The following is a 22,793-nucleotide window of genomic DNA, read 5'->3' on the forward strand; positions in this document are numbered from 1 at the left end:
CCGCTGTTGCATGGTGATAAGTTTGCTAAAACCTCCACCCCTTTTTCCCGAGGAAGACATGGCTAAACCATGCATCAAACTTCTACCACTCAGCTACAATTCTGATTCAAATAAAATAAAATAGTTTTTTATCCTGCCCTTTCCTGCCCAAGGTCGGGATCAGGACAACTCACATCTGGAATAACAATATAATTTAATATAATCCACTGCATCTAATATAATAGATTAAGTTAAAAATCTGTATGAATCCATTTAAACAGAATAAAACCAAAAATCTCAATGGCGCCAATAATATTAGTGGCGGTGGCGAGTCAGCCAGGTGAGAAGGTAAGACAGCAGGACCAAGGTGGAACAGGGAGGCCAGCGATGATGAAACCATCACTGCCCTCAACCATAGGCCTGGCGGAACTCCTCCATCTTGCAAGCCCCCCTGCGGAATTGTGCCAAATCCCACAGCCTGACTTGCATTTCCAGGCCTTGACTTCTATTACGACACTATCATTTTCAGCAGGAACCTTTTATTTCCATTGTCAAAAATAAAATATTACAAAAAACAGCCAAGTCCTTTCTGCTGTGTCTTTTTACCACAGACAACAGCAATTGATACCCAGAGGTGTTTTTCATGTTTAATAAAAAACTGGACCACACAAATCAAAAATGCTCTTTACAAAGTAGACATAATTCCAGAAGGGTACAATGTACGACAAGGGCCAAACGCTAAATGTAGCCACTGACACCCCTTGCTCCCCATGTGCGCATGAGAGACACATGGTCCCCCAAGAGCACACCCATGCATACCTAAAAGAGTCTTTTTAGGAAGTGTTTGAAGATGGTGGCTGCCCTTCCCAGCAGGCCACTTTGGGCTCAGACTTTAAACAGCCTACTTCCAAATCTGGTTTCCAGCAAAAGAAATGGGGGATTTTATGATGTTTTTGTAGGCACGGCACCCTTCTTTCCAGTGTCACTGAAACCTACAAAATTTTCAAACAGCCTGTCATGTGAGCTGCTTATTAGGAAGACTCATCACACCAGGATGCCAAGCAGCTGCTTCAGAAACATTTTTAATGCCAGCCAAATATACAAACTTCAACATTTTACACGTTACAGTGGTGTTAACACACATAAGATTGCTGTAATAAAGGTTTCATTTGGTCAAGTGCCACTTTTTGTCTATTCTCCAGGAAAGTAAGATTGCCCACTTAGGAAGCAGAAGGAGGCACACAGCCCATACAAAGCCTTAATAAAAATAGACTCTCCTCTAGGTACAAAATGAGAAAACCCTGGTTCTCTAGCTATGTGGCACGTCTCATTTAAAAGCCCCAAGGCGAATAGGGGTGACAAGAATGACAGGAAAGCCATCAGACACACGAACTGCATGCTTCTCTCTGTTATTTGGACTCATCTGAAGCCCAAGCAAGCCAGACTCTGTACAGAAGGAGCAGAAACATTATCGGCGAGTTAACTTTAACCTTTTTGATTAGCCCTGCCCCTTCCAAACCATCACAACAGCCTCAGAAGAAAAGCAGAGCCTTTTCTGACGCTCTGCTGCTTATTAATGACACCCACAGTGGGTGCAGATAGGCCCCTTTCACATTGCTGTGGAATTAGGGGGGAAACAAAGGGCCGGCCCTCCAGCCCAATCTGCTTGCCACCCCCTCACAAGGAAGGCAAAGAAGGCCTGGCTTCCTCCCAGTCTCAAGGAGAGGTTAAGCACCTGCCTCCAGCCCCTTCTCATCCCCTCAGTGGGTTAGTGAAAGAAGAGAAAACATGTTCATCTTCGCATGAAGTTTTTCTCCAGGGCTGCTGGTGTCCTTTGGATGGAATGAATTTTTCTCTTGACCCTTTCTTCAAGAGAGGAGGTGGACGCACTCTCTAGCTTCATGTGGCTGGGGAAAAATTGAGAAATGGGGGGGGGGGGGAGAGAGAGATAAGGGCAAAGAAAGACACCCAGCAGTCCCACCTGAGGTTTCTGTTTCTTGCCAGCAGCAGGTAGGCCATGGTGAGAACAGAAAGGAATGGGTTATGAGTAGATGCGAGCTTGGGGGGAAGAAGAAGGTGCCTAACTGCCAACCCTCCCCCTAGTTTTATGTGAAAGGAGGCAAGGCATGGCATGGCTTTCTTGTGCAGGAGCAAACAACAACTGTGACCTTGCTTTGGTTCGCACTCCCTCAGGTGTAGAACACCTCTCCAGAGGCTGTCCCTGTCCCCCTGCTGCTTAATCTTTGCAGTCCGGCCCAGCTTGCATTGATGGTAACCAGCGGCCGATCTACTATGAAACTAATGAAGTTTAAGCTTCAGGGCCCCTAATCCTGGAGGGGCCCTGAAGCAACTTCTTTTTTTTAATGAGCGTTTTTTCAACAAAATCGATGGAGTTTTTTTTAAGTGTTTGTAATAACATAAGGCTATTTTAGTGATAGAATCATAATCCAATGGGTAGAAGTACTTAACATTGACCTTAGAATATTCTCTAATACCCATTTCATATGGCCTCAAAATGTCCATAATTGGTCAAACTTCAAACTTTTCTCGGGGGCTTGCAGCATCCAAACCCCCAGCTGTAAGGGCTTGCTGAGCTCACCAGAATCTATTCATAGCCTACATTTTGGCAGCGGAATCTTCGAATCCTTTGTTGGTGCACGGCTTAATAGTTCTATAGGTCAGCCCTTAAGCTAGAGTCAATCGGAACCATAAAAAGACATCTGAATTCGCAGTTCAGGCTGCACTCGTCTCACTTGTGCATTTTAACACCCAAAAGCAGATTTTCACCTCTTTATCCTAACGAGCCCCCTCTGATGACCTTCTACCTCTCTATTAGAGAATGAACCAATACATCTGCCATAGAACAACCCCATTGAAGAAGATAACAGCAGTTACCCAGACCTCATTGTTGGTTCAAGCTTCAGGGTCCCAAAAATGTAAGCTCTACTTCCCTGGAGGTTTTTAAGAAGAGGCTTGATGGCCATCTGTCAGCAATGCTGATTCTATGACCTTAGGCAGTTCCTGAAAGGAAGGGCATCTTAGCCATCTTCTGGGCATGGAATAGGGGTCACTGGAGGTGTGTGGGGGAGATAGTTGTGAATTTCCTGCATTGTGAAGGGGGTTGGACTAGATGACCCTGGTGGTCCTTTCCAACTGTATGATTCTATCTGCTGCAAGCCTTGCCTGGAAACTAGTGAGGAAGTGGGAACCATGCTAGAACTGACTCGTGCATGTTGAATACCCCAACCATTGAACCATCTTATTACAGAAACTGCCGAATCAGTCTGGCATCAATACAATAAAGAAGGAGGAGCAGCAAGATTCTGGCTACATCCCTGAATTTCTCCCCATTATTCTAATACTCGATCCAGAAAAGGAAGACACTAGGCCTTCTGCAGTACTGCCAGGTCCGCAGGGTTGGCTGTAGTTTGGAAGGAAGGCCCAGCCAGCGTGACACTTACTGTATGAACTTCCCATCACGTTTGTCCAGCTTCTCCTGCTCTCGCTCCCGTGCTTCCTCTTTCTGATGTTTCTTCACACTGTTTGCTCTCTCTTCTTCCCGCCACTTGGCATTCGCCATCATTTCTTGTCGCTTCCACTCCAGCTCTTCAGCCGAGAGATTTCTGTCCGTAGCAAGTACAAAAAGTTTCAGTTACCTTTAAGAATAGGAGCTGGGCATTTTCTAAAAAAAAATATTGATTTTTATCCACCCTGGTTTCCCTTCCCCAACCTACTGCATGGGTGATGCATCATTTGAGAACCATCCTTTCCGGTTTTGCTTGCAACACACCTGGTATACCCCGAGGCCTGCTGTCTCCGGTAGCCTTCTTTCTTGGGGGGAGGACTCCTGCCTCCAGTTCTGGGCTTCTCCTCCTTTCTGTTGTGCCTGCAATTCAGGAAGGATCTTGATTCCTCCAAGAGAAGAAGTTCTCAGTCCAAATGAGCCCTTGGCAGCTGATTTTTCTCCACCCCCACCCCCCACCCCATTTCAGTATGGGCTGGGAGCATGACAAACTGCCTCTGAGCACACTCAGCCCATGCTTTGCCTTGCGCTAATATTCCACCACATTCAATTGGGACTAAGAAGCCTGGACTCCATAGCAGCCACAACCAAGCCTCCAGTAAAGAGGAACAGAAATCGGTTCTCTACCCCGGCTTACTGTTTAGTGTTTCCGAGAGGTGATCTTGACCTCCTGTACGCTGCCTCACATGAGCTCATCTTGCCACTGTACTTCTGTGACGACAGGTGCTGGCTCTCTGACCTGGAACTTTTGGAGTGCTTGTGGGAAAACGTCCTCTCGTGGCCATTGTCACGAACCTACAATAGAAAAAAAAGCTAAAGATGGGACTGTTGAGAGGGCTGGAGCCTGCAAAGGAATGGCGCTCTCTACAAAAGCATGCCTGCCACAGTGACTTCACACAATTTGCTTTCTGTGGACTTTGCATCTTTATTTTATTGTATTTTATTATATCCTAACTCCTTCATCTCAGTTCCTGTAAAACAATACCTCAATGGGTGGCACATGGACAACTGAACATACCTGCAAACCATAGCCTGATGTTTTGGGATGATGGGACCCCGCTAGCAAACTGTCAGTTTTCTCACAGGACCTGAAGCAAAACAAACCAAAAGAAAACGTCCCAATCCATCTGTCGACCTGATAGCTAACTGCACCTTTTCAGATCCCTCGAAGCTCCCCAGTTACCAGCCTTCCTGTCATCTTTGGGGAGCCCTGCTATGGGTGCTCCCACCCTTCTGAGATAAGGAGGGTGGCTACACAGGACACGACATTCCTCACTACAGTGCCTCTGCTCAGGAATTTTTCCTAACAGCCCTCCTGCCTTTTACTGAATCTACTGAACTTCTGACACCAGGTAAAGACATTTCTTTCTATCAAGGCTTTTCCTTAGGGTATTGGGTTTCGTTTCTATTTTTACTATAGCTAGATTGCATTTTATACATGCATATACACTTTATGCCAGTTCCGCACTCTGTTTTATACCACTCCTTAGCTTTTAAAATTTTATGTGCATTCAAAATTTAAAGCATATCACAGGACAAGAATATGCAGCTCTGTGGATGGTGAATATGGGTAGTGTCAATATGCTATCCATTACTTAAAAATGACATTATTCTTTCCATTTCTCTTGTGAGAAAGAAGATGAGTGCAACTGCTGGCAGAGCTACACTCTGTAATGCCTCTGGGAAATGTGAAATAATGCTAAGGAATGTTTCATTTTATTGTGCAGAGAAACATACTTAGCTTGACTCTGTTCATCTTCGCTGCTGCTAAGACTCTGGTGTCTGCGTTTCTTGTGCTTCTTTTTCTTCTCTTTCTTCCTCTTCTTTTTTTCCAAACTGGTTTGCAACTACAACATTTTAAAAAGTCCAGTGCCACACTAAATATTTACACTTTAGCGTAATTAGAACTCAGTTATAACCCATTGACTTAAGAGTACGGACATAGCTCTGTGCAATAACTTGCGTAAGGCCCCACTGCTGTGCCTTGCTTTAGTTATACTGGCAAAAAGCACTTCCCTTGCTGTATGCTCACAATAATCAGGAACGCAGCTTCTACCATAGCTATGCATTGCAGTGACGAGGGAAAAGCTGGCTTCCTTTACTGATCTTTAACCTTCTTTGGTTGTGAGCAAAACAGGGCAGCTAAAGATACCAGGGCTGTGTTCTGAACATTTAACAAGGTATGGTATGATATGAGGATCTCCCTCTTTATAAAATGGAGGACAGAAGGGTGGAGTTCATACTAGACACTTCAAACCAAGAATCTGGAACTCAGTTTTTTCTCCCACCTTAATCAGAAATGAATGACATCTAAAATTTAGCAATCCTTGCAGCAAGAATGATACCGAGAATTCAGTTGCAGTAAATTTCCATCTTAGCACTCTCAGGAGCATTAACCTACCAGTTCTTTGATCTTCTTCATTTTTACTGGGTTATTCAGAACTTCACGCTTCTTCTCTTCTTCCCTTTTCCTAAACACAACATACACACACAAAGGAGAAGATTTAAACAATGAATCTCTATGCACAACAGACTTGTTTGAATTACATTATCCCAATGGTGTAAGTAAATCGAACTACAGGCTTGTTTAGCACCTCTGCTAGTTCCTTGGATGCAAAACATCATCTTGGGGTGGAGCACTGGTGACACCGAGAAAAAGCGTTTTTGAGTATGCACCTTAAAGAGCACCAGCCCTCTTGTATTTAATAAAACATCTTGGGTGTCAGTTGGCTCCATCTAAAAGTATTCATTCCTACCTTATCATCAGGATGTGATAGTTTATTGTCTGTGGCCAAAGGCCATCACAATCCACCATACAAAACATTAAAATAACATAAAAATATCATAAAATAACATTAAAATAACAGTCTGACCCACAAGAAACTAGTATTTAAATATGTTAAGCGAAGAATGACACTTTGTAAGAAACATTAGGATTGGTGTCTGATAGGAGAAAGAGCAGCTTCTCTGGATCTGGAGATTTAGGCCCTTTAGAATCACTCCGAGGAATTTAAGTCTGGGCTCTGTATAAAGAGGACAGAATAAGGTGTAATGAGTTAGGTCCTCTGGAGTGGCCCCACAAATACATAGGCGAGAGGCCCATGGTGCTCGGGAGTAACGTCCAGCTATCCAAGCCGTTGGCATGGTTTGAAACCAGAGGGAGGTAAAAGCTATTCTGAGGTTATGGAAGGGGATACTGACCAGGTGTGAAGCTCTGACATGATCCCTTTTAAACTGTTTAAAACTGTTTAAACCATCGACTGGAAGATTGATTGCATGTCCGATGAAGCAAAACATTTGAACACCCAATTCCAAATGTTGGTACCTGCTATGGGGACAGCCTGGGTGTCATCTGATATGGAGTAGCAATGCAGGATGTTGTTAGAGCAGGCTAGCTTGTCGGCATCATTTTGCATCATCAGTTTAAAACACTGCTTGCGATGTAAGTTGGTGGTGTCACTGCTTTGCTTTCTCCAAGATCTTAACAGAGCTAAGTGAACACGGGCCCTGATTGAGGGCAAACCAAGTTCTGCTCGCATAAGGGCTGCAGGGGTGCCTCTGGGTAAGGCTAGAATTCTCCTCAAGAAGTGATTTTGGATAGTTTCCAGCTTTGTGACCAGACTATCCTTCCAACCCCAAACCTTTATACCATACAAAAGTTAGGGAATCGCCTTACTTTGATAAAGTTTCAGAGCTGGGTCAATCAAGAATCCTCCTTTTGTATAGTAAAATTTCAGAATAGCCCCTATGGATCTGAACACTGTGGCTCTGGTAATTGCCAAATGAGCCCTCCAGGTTAAAGTTTCATTGAACGTTATCCTAGGTATTTGAAGGTGCTGGATTGCTCTATAGGGGTTACCGGTATGTCTATGGAACCACTTAAACTTGCAAGGCTTTTTCCTAAAGACCATCACTTCGGTCTTGGCATAGTTGATTCTTAAGGCCTACCTTATCATGAAAAGAGGATCTTCTCGAATTTTGCTGGCCATATCCAAGGCAGAGTTGGCACCTGTTGGGGCAAAGATTGAGCCTGGCAGAAGGCCGGTCTCTGAGGAACAGCCTGCTTCCTTATCATCCATGGTCTGGAAGACATACTTGTCAACTGGACGGCCCATGAGGTATTCCTCTCTGTTCACCATGCCGCCTGGCCCTTGGTACATCCAGTCCAACTTCTCATCTTTTTTCCTAATTCATGGGGGGGGGGGGGTGTAAGGAAGGCATGAAATACATCTTTCATATTAAGGCAGGAGATGACAACATGGATGTTCAATGCTGTGGCTTTGTTCAACAGAAAGGGTGAGGAGCACACACAGGTGAGCCAACAAAGGGAGGCAAGCCAACACTCCCTATATAGCAGGTGCAGGAGGAAGGCGAACTAGAGCCCAGGGAGGGGGGAAATGGATCTCCTCTCCCTCCACAAATCCCCTCTTCTTAAAATAAAGGTTGGGCATGTTAGAAACAGGAATGAAGATGCTAGGCACTTGCCAAATTGCAGTTTGGTGAGGTACTTAGAATGCTATTAGAGCACCCGTTCCTCAATGACAATACATGCCCAAGATGTAACACTGGAACACCTCTTCTGTATGTGCTGGTCCAGCTGCATAAAGTTCTAGCATACCAGTATCATGTGTCCCTGGCCACAAACAATGTGTAAATCGGCCTGAGACTCAAGTTCAAGTAACATAAGTAACGTAAATTTTTAAAACACAACATCTGGGAAAGGAATTCAAACATTACTCTCTGCATATGGATCACTCCTATGGGCAAGAGAGCAACCGAGGGAATGGAGTTGCATATGAATTGATTATCCCAGCCCATCCTGAAAATCAGAGCATAGTCATGGCTATAGCACCTCTCTTATCCTCCACCTGCATCCTAAAATGCAACAATCCTAGTAGGACTGTGCTAGAGGATTTTTCTGAATGTTTCAATCAGCCTGAGACTTGAGTTCAACTTTGACTTCCACCATGAATTCATTGTGTAGCTCTGGGAAAGTTATTTTCCTCCTGCCTTGGCTCCATTGTCTGGAAATAAGACTAACCTACCAAACAGAATTGCTCTGAAGATGAATCAGCCTTGGTTACTCACCGTGAAGGCTTCTTCTGCTCTGGGATATGGAGGGCATCTTAAGAGTGGGTGTTTCCCTTTTCCTCTTGACTCAGGAGGCAGGAACCAAATTTGAACTTCCTGTCTCCTGTGGGAAACACCCCTTCTTCAGTCATAAAGCTTTCTGAGCAAGGAGTGTTGCCATTGGACAGGAAGCAATAGAACAGGATAGCATAGAACCTAATGCAAACTTAACTTCTCAAAAAGAGTTAAACATGTTCTAACTTTAACTAGAAAGGTGAATAAAAAACCTTATGAAATATTGGTATTTAACGTTCAACTTCAAAGAAGAGACGTAAGCTGTCCTAAACTTATTTTTATCATAATGGGGATAAGGAGACCCTAGGAAGATCCCCCTTGCCAGTAGACGTCTGGGTGGGCAAGGTGCCCTTTGTATCCCAGAGCAGAAGAAGCCTTCACGGTGAGTAACCAAGGCTCATTCTCGCTCTGGGAGAGGAGGGCATCTTAAGAGTGGGACATAACAGAGTTGTCCTTGCCCAGGAGGGATCAGATGTCTTGGAGGATGCTTTGTAAGGCCCGCCTGCTAAAGGCGGCATCCGCAGAGGCATAAAGGTTAATTTTGTAATGTCTTATGAAAGTAGAAGTAGAAGACCTTGCAAATTTCTTCTATGGAAGATCAAAGGCCGTAGACATGGCCGCGCTCCTAACGGAGTGGGCGATGAGACCAGAGGGCACCGGACTATTACCAGCTTTATATGCCTGAGAAATGCATTGAGTGATGGTGCGGCTAATGGAGGCGTGTGACATGAATTTGCCCTTATTTGGTGCAGCGATGTTAATGAAGAGGGAGTCCAAAGCCCTAATGTGTTGTGTGCGATCAATGTATGAACGAAGGGCTCTCCTGAGATCCAAAGTGTGCCAGACTTTTCCTTTTGCACTTTTCAGATGTGGTCAGAAGGAAGGGAGAACTATTTCTTGTTCCCTATTAAATCGGGAATTAACCTTAGGGACAAAGGAAGGGTCGGGCAATAGCACCACCTTATCCTTGTGAAATGAGCATAGGCCTGGCCTAACAGACAGTGCCCATAGTTCTGAAACCCTCCTAGCTGAAGTTACAGCCGTTAAGAACAGTGTCTTCATTCTTAGCTTATATAAGTCTACATGCTCGAGTGGCTCGAAGGGAGGTTTACTGACCTATAACGGGATAGGGAGTGAGAGGTACGAAAGGACGAGGGGTTAGAGAACCCTTTTGAGTCCTTACGTAAGCTCTTGGGCAGACACTTCTTTTTATATTTTGTTTCCATTAAGATGTCATCTAGTTCGCCACGAATAATTTCTTACCCTGGTAGGGGTACCCCATAAGGACTGACTTGGACCTATGTTCGGTCTGCCAGGGGCATAACCATAGTGCTCGTCTGGCGGCCACTGAGGTTGCAAGGGCGCGTGCCAAAAAGCTCATGGTGTCCAGAGTAGAGTCCGCAAAAAAGGACAGAGCTTTTAAAATTCTAGAGACCCCTTCCATAGCACTTCTGTCTTCATCTGGAATAAGTTGAGCTAACGTCCTGGTCCAGAGTATAGCAGCTCTGGAAACCAAGCCTGAGGTAATTGAAGCATTGATGGCCAGCGCTGAAGCCTCATGTGATTTCTTACATGCCAATTCGGTTTTTCTATCAGCGGGGGCATTAATGAGAACGAGACCTTCCTCAGTGACAAGGTCAGAGGAGTGTAAGGCAGTAACGGGATTTTCCCCCAGGGGGACTTTGAGCAACTCTGATGTGGAAGGGTCTAAATTGTACAGCTTTTTATACAGTGGGGAAATTGTTTGGTTGACATAGGCTTATCCCATTCCCCTTGTATTAAGGAAAGAAAGTAATCTGGGACAGGCATTACCCTTTCAGGTATGTTATGCATATGAAAAAACTCTCTTGAACCTTTCTTTTTCTCCTGTGGAGGATCTGAGCTATCAGAGATCCAATGAAGCTAGAGTTTTAGATAAGAGAAATTGGAGATCATCAACCTCAAACAATTTAGTTTGGTTGGTGGGTTGAGGAGTGCACTCTTCACCTTCGGAAGAGAATTCGCCCTCCTCTTTATCAGAGTCCTCCTGATCGGAGAATGGGGAGGAGCCCGGCTCGGTTTGGCGTGAACGGGAAGAATTTTCGTTTGCTGCTGCTTCCTTATTTTTAGTTTTGCCTTTGGAGTCACTTTGGTGACTGTGTAAAAACAGACCCTGGGCGGATGACGACGCCCCTAAGAGGCTGGGATCTAAATCGCCCTGGGTAAGATAACTGTCATCACTCTGATCAGCCATTTTGTGTGGCGCAGTTAGTCTAACTGCCCTGTTCTGCCTCTAAGACAGAAAGTAGAGTGAAGGAGAAAATAGGATACAGTAAGATCCTTTTAAAAAAAAATAGAATTAGAACGAGAATAGAATGATTTCTATAGCTCTTAGGCAGAGAGCTGTGGATACACTCCTCTCCCGTTGCGAGGCAGGAACAAGACTGAAGAAGAAGGGCCGTTTCCCACAGGAGACAGGGTTCAAATTCGGTTCCTGCCTCCCAAGTCAAGAGGAAAAGGGAAACACCCACTCTTAAGATGCCCTCCTCTTCCAGGGCGAGAATGGAATTCAAGCCGTAAAGCTCTATGAAAACGGAAAGGTGTCCAAAAAGCCACAGAAAAAAATCCCACAATTATTGGTGATAGTCCAAACTACAAGCCACAAGGGATGGACAGAAACAGCAATGCCCCCTTTCCCAGTCAGTACTACATGTAGTGTTCTGATAACCATTTTGGTCTCTGAGTGAAGCATCTCTTAGCCTCAATTCAACTGAGTCCCTGAGTAATCCCGCCCGCCCATACAAGCCTCTCCAACCTACTTGATGGCGCCCACGTCCTCTGCATAACGCTGCATTTCTTCTCGCGCTCGCTCCTCACGCAACTCCCGCTGCAGCTCTTCAATTTTCTTCCGCTCGGCTTCATGTTTCTGTTCCGCCTTCCAGACCTTTTCCACATTGCGGAGGGTTTGCGGATGCCAGCTCTTCTTCAGGTTCTACGAACGAAAAGCACCACCAGGTTGGGAAAGACCTGGAGATTTTAGGGGTGGAGCCTAAGGAGGGTGGGGTTTGGGGAGGGTCTTCAGTGGGGTTTAATGCCATAGAATCCACCTTCCAAAGTGGCCATTTCCTCCAGGGGAACTGATCTTTATGGGCTGGAGGGGAGAGGCTGTGGCTCAGTTTGCAGAGCATCTGCTTGGCATGCAGAAGGCCCCGGGTTCAATCCCTGGCATCTCCAGTTGAAGGGACTGGGCAAGTCGGTGATGGGAAACAACTCTGCCTGAGAGCCGCTGCCAGCCTGAGTAGACAATACTGACTTTGATGAACCAAGGGTCTGATTCAGTATAAGGCAGCTTAATGTCTGTGGCCATGACTTACAGACGTTTGATGTGGAGGGGCTGTGGCTCTGTGGAAGAACCTCAGCTTTACATGTAGAAGGTCCCAGGTTCAATCCCCGGCTTCTCCAGTTAAAGGGACCAGGCAAGGAGGTGATGGGAAAGACCTCTGCCTGAGACCCTGGAGAGCCATGGAGAGGGGCCATGGCTCAGTGGTAGAGCATCTGCTTGGCATGCAGAAGGCCCCAGGTTCAATCCCCGGCCTCTCCAGTTAAAGGGACCAGGCAAGGAGGTGATGGGAAAGACCTCTGCCTGAGACCCTGGAGAGCCATGGAGAGGGGCCATGGCTCAGTGGTAGAGCATCTGCTTGGCATGCAGAAGGTCCCAGGTTCAATCCCCGGCCTCTCCAGTTAAAGGGACCAGGCGAGTAGGTGATGGGAAAGACCTCTGCCTGAGACCCTGGAGAGGGGCCGTGGCTCAGTGGTAGAGCATCTGCTTGGCATGCAGAAGGCCCCAGGTTCGATCCCCGGCCTCTCCAGTTAAAGGGACCAGGCAAGGAGGTGATGGGAAAGACCTCTGCCTGAGACCCTGGAGAGGGGCCATGGCTCAGTGGTAGAGCATCTGCTTGGCATGCAGAAGGCCCCAGGTTCGATCCCCGGCCTCTCCAGTTAAAGGGACCAGGCAAGGAGGTGATGGGAAAGACCTCTGCCTGAGACCCTGGAGAGCCATGGAGAGGGGCCGTGGCTCAGTGGTAGAGCATCTGCTTGGCATGCAGGAGCTCCCAGGTTCAATCCCCGGCCTCTCCAGTTAAAGGGACCAGGCGAGGAGGTGATGGGAAAGACCTCTGCTTGAGACCCTGGAGAGCCATGGAGAGGGGCCATGGCTCAGTGGTAGAGCATCTGCTTGGCATGCAGAAGGCCCCAGGTTCAATCCCCGGCCTCTCCAGTTAAAGGGACCAGGCAAGGAGGTGATGGGAAAGACCTCTGCCTGAGACCCTGGAGAGGGGCCATGGCTCAGTGGTAGAGCATCTGCTTGGCATGCAGAAGGCCCCAGGTTCGATCCCCGGCCTCTCCAGTTAAAGGGACCAGGCAAGGAGGTGATGGGAAAGACCTCTGCCTGAGACCCTGGAGAGCCATGGAGAGGGGCCGTGGCTCAGTGGTAGAGCATCTGCTTGGCATGCAGAAGGTCCCAGGTTCAATCCCCGGCCTCTCCAGTTAAAGGGACCAGGCGAGGAGGTGATGGGAAAGACCTCTGCCTGAGACCCTGGAGAGGGGCCGTGGCTCAGTGGTAGAGCATCTGCTTGGCATGCAGAAGGCCCCAGGTTCGATCCCCGGCCTCTCCAGTTAAAGGGACCAGGCAAGGAGGTGATGGGAAAGACCTCTGCCTGAGACCCTGGAGAGGGGCCATGGCTCAGTGGTAGAGCATCTGCTTGGCATGCAGAAGGCCCAGGTTCAATCCCCGGCCTCTCCAGTTAAAGGGACCAGCCAAGTAGGTGATGTGAAAGCCTGAGACCCTGGAGAGCCATGGAGAGGGGCCGTGGCTCAGTGGTAGAGCATCTGCTTGGCATGCAGAAGGCCCCAGGTTCAATCCCCGGCCTCTCCAGTTAAAGGGACCAGGCAAGGAGGTGATGGGAAAGACCTCTGCCTGAGACCCTGGAGAGGGGCCATGGCTCAGTGGTAGAGCATCTGCTTGGCATGCAGAAGGCCCCAGGTTCGATCCCCGGCCTCTCCAGTTAAAGGGACCAGGCGAGTAGGTGATGGGAAAGACCTCTGCTTGAGACCCTGGAGAGCCATGGAGAGGGGCCATGGCTCAGTGGTAGAGCATCTGCTTGGCATGCAGAAGGCCCCAGGTTCGATCCCCGGCCTCTCCAGTTAAAGGGACCAGGCAAGGAGGTGATGGGAAAGACCTCTGCCTGAGACCCTGGAGAGGGGCCATGGCTCAGTGGTAGAGCATCTGCTTGGCATGCAGAAGGCCCCAGGTTCGATCCCCGGCCTCTCCAGTTAAAGGGACCAGGCAAGGAGGTGATGGGAAAGACCTCTGCCTGAGACCCTGGAGAGCCATGGAGAGGGGCTATGGCTCAGTGGTAGAGCATCTGCTTGGCATGCAGAAGGCCCCAGGTTCAATCCCCAGGTTCAATCCCCGGCCTCTCCAGTTAAAGGGACCAGGCAAGGAGGTGATGGGAAAGACCTCTGCCTGAGACCCTGGAGAGCCATGGAGAGGGGCCGTGGCTCAGTGGTAGAGCCTCTGCTTGGCATGCAGAAGGCCCCAGGTTCAATCCCCGGCCTCTCCAGTTAAAGGGACTAGGCAAGGAGGTGATGGGAAAGGACCCCTGCCTGCCTGAGACCCTGGAGAGCCGCTGTAGGTCTGAGTAGACCATGCTGACTCCGACGGACCAAGAGTCTGATTCAGCATGAGGCAGCTTCGTGTGTTCATGAGATCGGTCGTAATAGCAGGAGATCTCCAGCTAGTACCTGGAGGTTGGCCACCCACCCACCCAGGGGGCTCCGCTGAGGAAAACCCGCCCGCGCCCCCCGAAACGCCGCAAGGCGCCGTCGGGAAGGAGGCCCTGCCGGCCGAGAAGGGCCCCGCCCGGGAGGCCTTTGCGGGGCTACCGACCCTCCGCCGGGAGGGGCACCAGCGGCAGGCCCCGCCGCTCCCTCGGCCCCCTCAGCCCGCCGGGAAGAGCCCGGCTCCCCTGCAGGAGACAACGCCGCAGGGGCCTCTGCCCGGACCCCTCCTCACCAGGTCGCCGCCGCCCATGGCTGCTACGCGCCCGGCCCGCTGCCGCCGCCGGCTGGAGCGCCCGGGCCTGCGCGGAGCTGTGGCGCCGCCCGCTGTCTCCGCCCACAAGGCCGCGCCGAGCGGCGACGGAAGCCGGCAGGGAAGTTTGGGCCTAGGCGGCCCTTTCACCAAATCGAGCCCCGCCTCCCCTCCGAGTTTGGGCCTAGGCGGTCCTTTCACCAAATCGAGCCCCGCCTCCCCTCCGAGTTTGGGCCTAGGAGGCCCTTTCACCAAATCGAGCCCCGCCTCCCCTCCGAGTTTGGGCCTAGGCGGTCCTTTCACCAAATCGAGCCCCGCCTCCCCTCCGAGTTTGGGCCTAGGCGGTCCTTTCACCAAATCGAGCCCCGCCTCGCCTCCGAGTTTGGGCCTAGGAGGCCCTTTCACCAAATCGAGCCCCGCCTCGCCTCCGAGTTTGGGCCTAGGAGGCCCTTTCACCAAATCGAGCCCCGCCTCCCCTCCGAGTTTGGGCCTAGGAGGCCCTTTCACCAAATCGAGCCCCGCCTCGCCTCCGAGTTTGGGCCTAGGCGGTCCTTTCACCAAATCGAGCCCCGCCTCCCCTCCGAGTTTGGGCCTAGGCGGTCCTTTCACCAAATCGAGCCCCGCCTCCCCTCCGAGTTTGGGCCTAGGCGGTCCTTTCACCAAATCGAGCCCCGCCTCGCCTCCGAGTTTGGGCCTAGGAGGCCCTTTCACCAAATCGAGCCCCGCCTCGCCTCCGAGTTTGGGCCTAGGAGGCCCTTTCACCAAATCGAGCCCCGCCTCCCCTCCGAGTTTGGGCCTAGGAGGCCCTTTCACCAAATCGAGCCCCGCCTCCCCTCCGAGTTTGGGCCTAGGCGGTCCTTTCACCAAATCGAGCCCCGCCTCCCCTCCGAGTTTGGGCCTAGGAGGCCCTTTCACCAAATCGAGCCCCGCCTCCCCTCCGAGTTTGGGCCTAGGCGGTCCTTTCACCAAATCGAGCCCCGCCTCCCCTCCGAGTTTGGGCCTAGGAGGCCCTTTCACCAAATCGAGCCCCGCCTCGCCTCCGAGTTTGGGCCTAGGCGGTCCTTTCACCAAATCGAGCCCCGCCTCCCCTCTGAGGAGGGCTGGAGAGGAACAAAATGCACCCGGGAGAGGGCCGTTCCTCTCCAGCCCTCCTCAGAGGGGAGGTGGGGCGCCCTGTGGTGAAAGAGCCGCCTGGGCCCAAACTTAAGGATATTTCCAGCAGAATAAGCCAGGAGACGGTTAAAACCTGCCAAAACGAACTGATCCAACAAGCCGAGATCTACCCGAGACCCAGGTCTGACTCCCTCTGACCGTGAAAGCCTTCGACAATATTTTAAGCCGAGATCAGTCAGGCACAATGGCTGTTTGTTTATTTATTGATGCCCTTGGTACCCGCCTTTCTCCCCAACGGGCACGCAAGGTGGCTTCCATCGCCCTCTCATCCTCACAACAACCCTGTGAGGTAGTCCACAGCGGGTCGCCGTGTGAGTCCGTCTGCAGTAGTAGAAAAGGGCAAGAGTCCAGGAGCACCTTAAAGACTAACACAAATATTTTCTGGTAGGGTATGTTTTTTTTTTATAAGATTTTATTTATATAATTGAAGGGTACAGGAAAAAAAAGGGAGGCATAAAGCGTTATAAGTATAAAAACAATACAATAATAAAAAAAATAGGCACAAATATATGTTGTGAGACTTTCTCTATACTGGAAAAAATTATTGCAAATTCTCATTCTATTATTCTACTTGTATTAGTGTTCTCTTATGTGAAGGTCTAAAGTTACTTAACAGTTATTTATAGCAAGTTAAATAATACATAACCATCGCATTTCATTGTTAGCTAGAATTCATATAGGTATAGAATGACGCCCACTTATCATCAAATTGCTCTGTAGATTCACTAGATTTTAAGTTTATCTCGAAAGTCATCTTAGCCATGCTAGCATATTCCAATAGTTTTTCCTCAACAACCCTGTGAGGTAGTCCACAGCGGGTAGCCGTGTGAGTCCGTCTGCAGTAGTAGAAAAGGGCAAGAGTCCAGGAGCACCTTAAAGACTAACACAAATATTTTCTGGTAGGGTATGTTTTTAAGCATTACAGTAGTAGGAAAGGGCAAGAGTCCAGTAGCACCTTAAAGACTAACAAGAATATTTTTCTGGCAGGGTGTGAGCTTTCGTGAGCCACAGCTCACTTCTTCAGGTATCTGAAGAAGTGAGCTGTGGCTCACAAAAGCTCATACCCTGCCAGAAAATATTCTTGTTAGTCTTTAAGGTGCTACGGGACTCTTGCCCTGTGAGGTAGGTTAGGCACTCAGCACGTGACTGGCCCATGGCCACCCGGAAAGCGCCGTGGCAAGGTGGAGATTCGAACCTGGGTCTCAACTGGCTAGAAGGAGGAGTCGGTTTTTTTCAATTTTCTCTGCGTTTTAAGGAGTCTTAAACCGGATTAGTAGGCTTACAATTACAGACATCTTGTGAGGGAGGTGGGGCTGAGTTCAGAGAGAACTGTGACTGGCCCAAGGTGACCGATCTTTTGCGCGTCTTCCGTTTTGAGATTCTTCATTGGCTTTGAATGGGGAAAAGGAAAGCACATGATTTTATGCTTTTAAAAAAATTATATTTCACTTACAGAAACTGGCGCTCTTGTCGACTAAAGAACAGCAAATAATTGTGCCAATTAACTTTTTTAAAGAATGAATTCATGGTGGGTAGCCGTATTAGTCTGTCTGTGACTGGCCCAAGGTCACCCAGATGGCTTCATGTGGAAGAGTGGGGAAACCAACCCAGTTCTCCAGAGTCTGCCGCTCCTAAGCACTACACCATGCTAGCACATCCAAGTTCAGTGGCAGTGGTTATCAGGTGATGGGGATGAATGTTGGTCTGCTGGTAGCATCCCTGGAATCCTCTTCCTAACTATTGTTGAAGATAGTCTACCTTGTGCTGTCTCCCTCCATCTCTGCCATGAGGCAACCAGCAAGCTTCTGATCAGAGCCCTGGCAGGTGCTGTCTCTGGACTCCACCTATGGCTGTGCAGGCAAGGCTCCCCCCCAAAAAAACATTGGAACTGGCCCCCAACAACTCTTCTATCAATGGGTGCCTCCAGTATTCCATCTCCTTAATACCTGAACATTCACTTGCCATTTCTTGATAAATTGCTGGCATCAAATTGATCTTTAGTCCATGTACACGTATGGACTTGACAATAAAATGGCCAAAGAGGATGGGAGAGGTGCAGATGCTTGGACAGAATAACAGGTTTGAATGAGTTGATCGTTTAGGAGCCAAACCAAACCTGCCACTTAAGATGATTTGCTACTACATTCCAGAGACTTCTGAATTTAGTCTATATTTCTGATCAGTCCTTCAAAATGCTTTTTGAGTTTAGCACAGTAATTTCAAGCGTTCTGTAGGAGTGGAATGAGATGCAATGCAGGGAGTGTTCACCCACCAGTGAAACCTAGATTAAATGTTCAAAAAACTTCACTGGCGGAATGAGCTCTGATCCTATCCTCATGCCCAAAGGATATATATTAAAACAAACCAACAACCCATCTCATATTGATACCCCATTAAATTTCACATGTGATGATTGCTGCTCCTGCCAAGAATGCAGATCTTGTCCACGAGTTTGGGGGGTGCTCCAGGCTGCCACGATACAGAAGCATGGCTTGACCTCCCTTGGTCTGCTTCGTGAACACTTAACCCTAGGCTTTGTGCCTGGCTTATTTGTGCCTGGCTGAAGCCTCAAAGCAACTAAGAGGATCGTCCTATAGCACTGGAGGTAGCCTGTGTTACAACACCTTGTGTTTTGGTAGGTGTGCGGCAGAGACTTTATACAGGCAGCACAGCTTCTTGGACCTTCTTTTGGATTTTCTGCCACCACCTGGAATTTGAGACCACCCTCTGGGCTGCAGTGGGCAAATTACAGCATGGGCCTGATTTACCTAACACGGCTGTAGCCCAATCTTAAATACCTTTACTTAGATGCAAGTCCCATTGAGTTGAGGGAGAATACTGAGGATGCGTTCTTGGCGCAACTTGCTTGACCTCTAGGTAGCCCCATGGGATTTACTTTACCACAAGCATGGCAACCATGTCTATTAAACCTTGAGGAGGAGGGATCAGCCAACCAACTCTCCAGGAAGCAGAGTTTGGCCTTGTGAGCCTGCAGTTCTCCATGGTTGGTATGAACTAGGGCCAACTGTATTGTTTTCTCACACAATGCCAAGGTGAGAAAAGAGGCAGAAAGGATTAATCAAATACAGGCCTGGCAAATTTGCTGTGGGCTGCCTATTGAAGAATACAGTGATGTAAAGACGTAATTGTGCCAGGACTGGTTTGGACATTCCTTCTCTGCCTTGACAACACATCCCTTACAGTGCAGCAAACTGAATGTTAAAATCACCGTCATCCTCTTTAGAACATCTGGTATCCTGTTTCCCCCAAAGGCAACGAACAACATACGAATAATAAAACGAAAATTTATTTTAACGATTTTTGGGGTGAAAATCAGGAAAACAAATTCTTAGCCTGGCCAGAGCAAGATGTAGAGGAAGCCACTTCACGTTGTTCAGTACAGGGGGAGAAACGTGACTTCTCCAAAGCAAGAGGAACGGGCACGGAGATCAGGGGTGTTGCGACGGTAGCCATAGCGCCCACTGAAGCCTTGGATAGGCTTTGCATCTGACAGGTACAAATGGTGACCGGCCACTTGCTGGAGAGAATGACCTGCACAGAAGGGAACAAATCTTAAGACAGCAGCACCACCGAGGGAAAGGAAACACTTGGCCAAGGACTGATCTGGCACTCACCTGCTCCTGCCCAGTTTCTCCTGTTTAAGTATCTCTGGCCTGGCCCATAAATATGGAAATAATCCACTATCCAGCCATCCCTGGAGGTCCCTCCACGGGTCTGTAACCACCAAATGCAGGGGGGAAGAGAACAATACATAGAACTCCATTAGACATTTTCCATTTTTCAGTATTTGTCAGCGGGATACACAATTTTCCTCTTCTCACGTAACACAGTTGATGCAACAGATAAGAATGCATTGTGAGATCATAAAGGGCAGCTGTGACATCAAGCAGCAAAGACCAAAACATTTGAAGGGGCAAGAGATGCCCTATATTCAAGGGAAGAGAAATGGGCTCAAACGTTGTAGGGTGGCTGGCTGAGTGAATGAACAAGGGCCCTGCCCACCTAAGAGCCAGGCCCTCTTGTATACCACATGAGCACTGGTGAGTGCACACACCAGCTCTTGACAGCTGCTCCAGATATGGCTGACGGGCATCATGACTATCAAACACTTGCCAGAGCCCAACCTTTTGGAGCAAGCATTATTCTAAACCTGGTAAGAAATAAATGCTGGTGATTCTAGATGTGTTTCCTCTTTCAATTTATTTTCAAATGACTTTGTTTTGGATTATAACTTCAGTTTAGATGCTGAAGTCAGGCAGCTTAAAAGCAGCTAAAAATTTGGAAGCGAGGATATTTTCCATTGAAGGAGTAGGAATACACTTTTGCTACTAAGAAAAGATTAGTCACATACACCCCATCTCTATGGTTTTATTGAAAAGCTCTAACAAATACTCAGTGCACATACACACTTTGACAGGACATTTTGCACACACTCATGGTAGAGAAGTAAAATTTCCAGAAATTTTGAAGCTGTAGACCCCCCCCCCCGAAAAACAAATTTTGGGGAAATTTGAAATACATGCAGCAATACTTATTGTCCTATCAAACCTAAACTAATTTTACTGCTTTAATAACATAACAAAGCATCATTTATAACTTTGCATATAAAATTGCAATATTTTACGTTTATGGAATTTTAAAGTTATAAAAGCATGTTTTGTACCAGCAAAATTGCAAAAATCCCCAATACTTGAGAAAACTGCAAGCTGCTGCATCCTGTGCTATTTTAGCACAAGTACCTTAATTTTTGCTGTCAGAGAGCTGTTCTCAATGAAACTTTCAGTTTTCCCAAGGTGTTTGGTGCCGTTTCTACCCTACTCCCTGATCTTTTTTCTCCCTCCTGAAAGCTAAGCCAATAAGCTACTTTTAACCCAGTCTGTGGGTAAATGTGTCACACTGACCTTTCCACCTGTCCCTCAAACTAATTCAGGTCAGGACAAGAGAGGACACGCAACAGTTGAGAAACAATAAAAGTGCTGCTCTTATACTGAAGCTCATCATAAGTCCATTGAGGTCAGTATTATATACTTTGACTGACAGGAGCTCTCCAGAGTCTCAGGCAAAGGTCTTTCACATCACCTACTGCCTGGTCCTTTTTAACTGGAGATGTAGGGAATTGAACCTGGGATCTCCCCTGCATGCAAAGCAATCCAAACTCCCTCAAAGGTCCCAGTAGCGGATTCCAGCCGAGTCTCTGCAGTGATCCAACCCCAAGTGTTTCCCTACCCCAACCTCCAGATGCCCTTACCTGCTCGGTTTTTTTCAACACTGACTTGACCACTGGGGATGAGAAGTAGCTGGCGGCGTGGATGTCCAGCTGAGCATTATAAGGAGGCAGTGGAGACCAAAGTTTAGGGAGGATGTGGGTGTAGCCGCTGCCAATGGTGTCTGCTGCCACCCCGTCCAGAATGAACTCCTTCTGCCTCTGAAGGCATCGGCGTGTCACACAGGTCATATTTAGCGGAGATTCACCAGCCCCAGTGACATCCAGTCACCAGCCTTTCTTCCACACCCCTTGCATCTCCTTGGCAACGATCATTACCACCTGACTACATAATTGATCTCTGTGATGCTGTCAGCATGGACACTTGTTGCCTCACAGCCAAGAGATGATGATGCATTCAGTCTTTTTATCCAGACAGAGCTTACCAAACATTGGCACAGTAGGTGTTGCTAAAAGGGGATAAAAGAATCCTTTCACCCTATGCCACTTTGAATGTGTGACAATGAAGTGGTAGATTGGCATTTTAAAAATATTTCAGGTGTGGAGAACCCCACAATACATCTCAAATTCTCTCATTGCCACCTCAAACTACATAAAAAATTCTCAGGGGGGGGAGGTGCCGCTTAGATTCCCTTCCTCTCTTCACCCAAAATGCTCGAGCCTTCTTTTAAATCTTATGCAGGATGCAAGAAAAATGAAGAACTCGTGGCTAATCCGAAGAAATGTTCCTGTGCTTCTCAAAAAGCCACTTTATTCATTGTGTTTTTCCATTTTGTTGCTCTTGGTTCCTTCTCTTTTTACAGTTCTTAGTACTCATGAATTCTTTATACATTTATGGTTATTTATGGTTACCCAGGATTTTTTAAAATTCTAACTTACTCAAGAAATATACTGCACAAGGCATTCTCCGCTCAGATATTCCAACTTTGCCACAAGACCAACTAGAAGTGGAAACAGAAGAAAACTATTCCATAATGGCTGTATTAGACTCTGTTGATGCAAGGGTGCATTCCTCACAATGTGCAACTGGTACAGAGAATGGAGTACATCTTTTTGGAATCATCGTTATGGAACAACAAACTCAATTTGGCCTTTTCTTTATGAGCGCAGTTCAGTTTATTTCAGAGAAAACAGAATGCTATGATGCAACCATTACTTTGAAGGGTGAAATAAAATTGAGTTGAGTGCTCCAATACCCATGAGATTAAGCAGCAAGACACACTTTAGAGTTGCAGTTCACAAGAAGGCTGGCTTTGAGGCAACTTGTGCTAGGTAACCAATTGCCCATCATTTCCCCCACAATGGGCAGAAACTGGGCACCCTTGGAGGGGTGACGTGGCTGTGACCAACTGACCACACTGATGCCTCCACAACCTGGAAATGTGCCTTCACCGAACACCAGATTCCTATGCACTGTTCAAGGGCTTTGTAGCAGAAGGGGGAATGAGTATAAGGGAGAAAGCTTGAACACCAATGCAGGAGAGGAAAATGAAGTCAAATAAAATCCCAAAGTCGGAATCATCATAATACTGAGCAACGGCAACTCTGTTTTCCTCGCAGAACTCTTGAACTACAGTCACCAATCTTCTTAAACATTACCACTTTTTGGCAAGCTTTTTCAGACAATGGCTCAAATGACATCCCTTGACCAATATCCC

At 47.8% G+C, this 22,793-nt stretch overlaps 2 protein-coding genes across 2 annotated transcripts; both read right to left on the reverse strand.

The window, feature by feature from the left end:
* Nucleotides 1–1,758: 1,758 nt before the first annotated feature.
* On the reverse strand, nt 1,759–14,717 carry CWC25 (CWC25 spliceosome associated protein homolog). Its single transcript, XM_056864699.1, has 10 exons — nt 14,700–14,717; nt 11,446–11,618; nt 7,451–7,687; nt 5,904–5,973; nt 5,240–5,349; nt 4,521–4,590; nt 4,242–4,297; nt 3,770–3,865; nt 3,441–3,602; nt 1,759–1,886 (listed from the first exon to the last, which is right to left on the reverse strand). Exons 1-10 carry the CDS (start codon nt 14,715–14,717, stop codon nt 1,772–1,774), a joined length of 1,107 nt encoding a protein of 368 aa, XP_056720677.1. The 3' UTR covers nt 1,759–1,771.
* Nucleotides 14,718–19,284: 4,567 nt separating this feature from the next.
* On the reverse strand, nt 19,285–21,366 carry SPMAP1 (sperm microtubule associated protein 1). The gene is made up of 3 exons (XM_056863973.1): nt 21,160–21,366; nt 19,526–19,625; nt 19,285–19,442 (listed from the first exon to the last, which is right to left on the reverse strand). The coding sequence occupies exons 1-3, from the start codon at nt 21,364–21,366 to the stop codon at nt 19,285–19,287; spliced, it is 465 nt and encodes a 154-aa protein (XP_056719951.1).
* Between the last annotated feature and the right edge of the window lie 1,427 nt (nt 21,367–22,793).

Source organism: Euleptes europaea, chromosome 18 (assembly GCF_029931775.1).
Source record: "Euleptes europaea isolate rEulEur1 chromosome 18, rEulEur1.hap1, whole genome shotgun sequence".
NCBI lineage: Eukaryota > Metazoa > Chordata > Lepidosauria > Squamata > Sphaerodactylidae > Euleptes > Euleptes europaea.

Coding starts and splice junctions, on each gene's coding strand:
- CWC25 (XM_056864699.1), bottom strand. Junction 7,688..11,445: donor GAGGACGTGGGCGCCATCAA/GTAGGTTGGAGA, acceptor CCCATGAATTAG/GAAAAAAGATGAGAAGTTGG. Junction 1,887..3,440: donor CGTGATGGGAAGTTCATACA/GTAAGTGTCACG, acceptor ATTTTTCCCCAG/CCACATGAAGCTAGAGAGTG.
- SPMAP1 (XM_056863973.1), bottom strand. CDS start 21,366: ATGACCTGTGTGACACGCCGATGCCTTCAGAGGCAGAAGGAGTTCATT. Junction 19,626..21,159: donor TGTTGAAAAAAACCGAGCAG/GTAAGGGCATCT, acceptor TGGTGGTTACAG/ACCCGTGGAGGGACCTCCAG. Junction 19,443..19,525: donor GAGAAACTGGGCAGGAGCAG/GTGAGTGCCAGA, acceptor CCTTCTGTGCAG/GTCATTCTCTCCAGCAAGTG.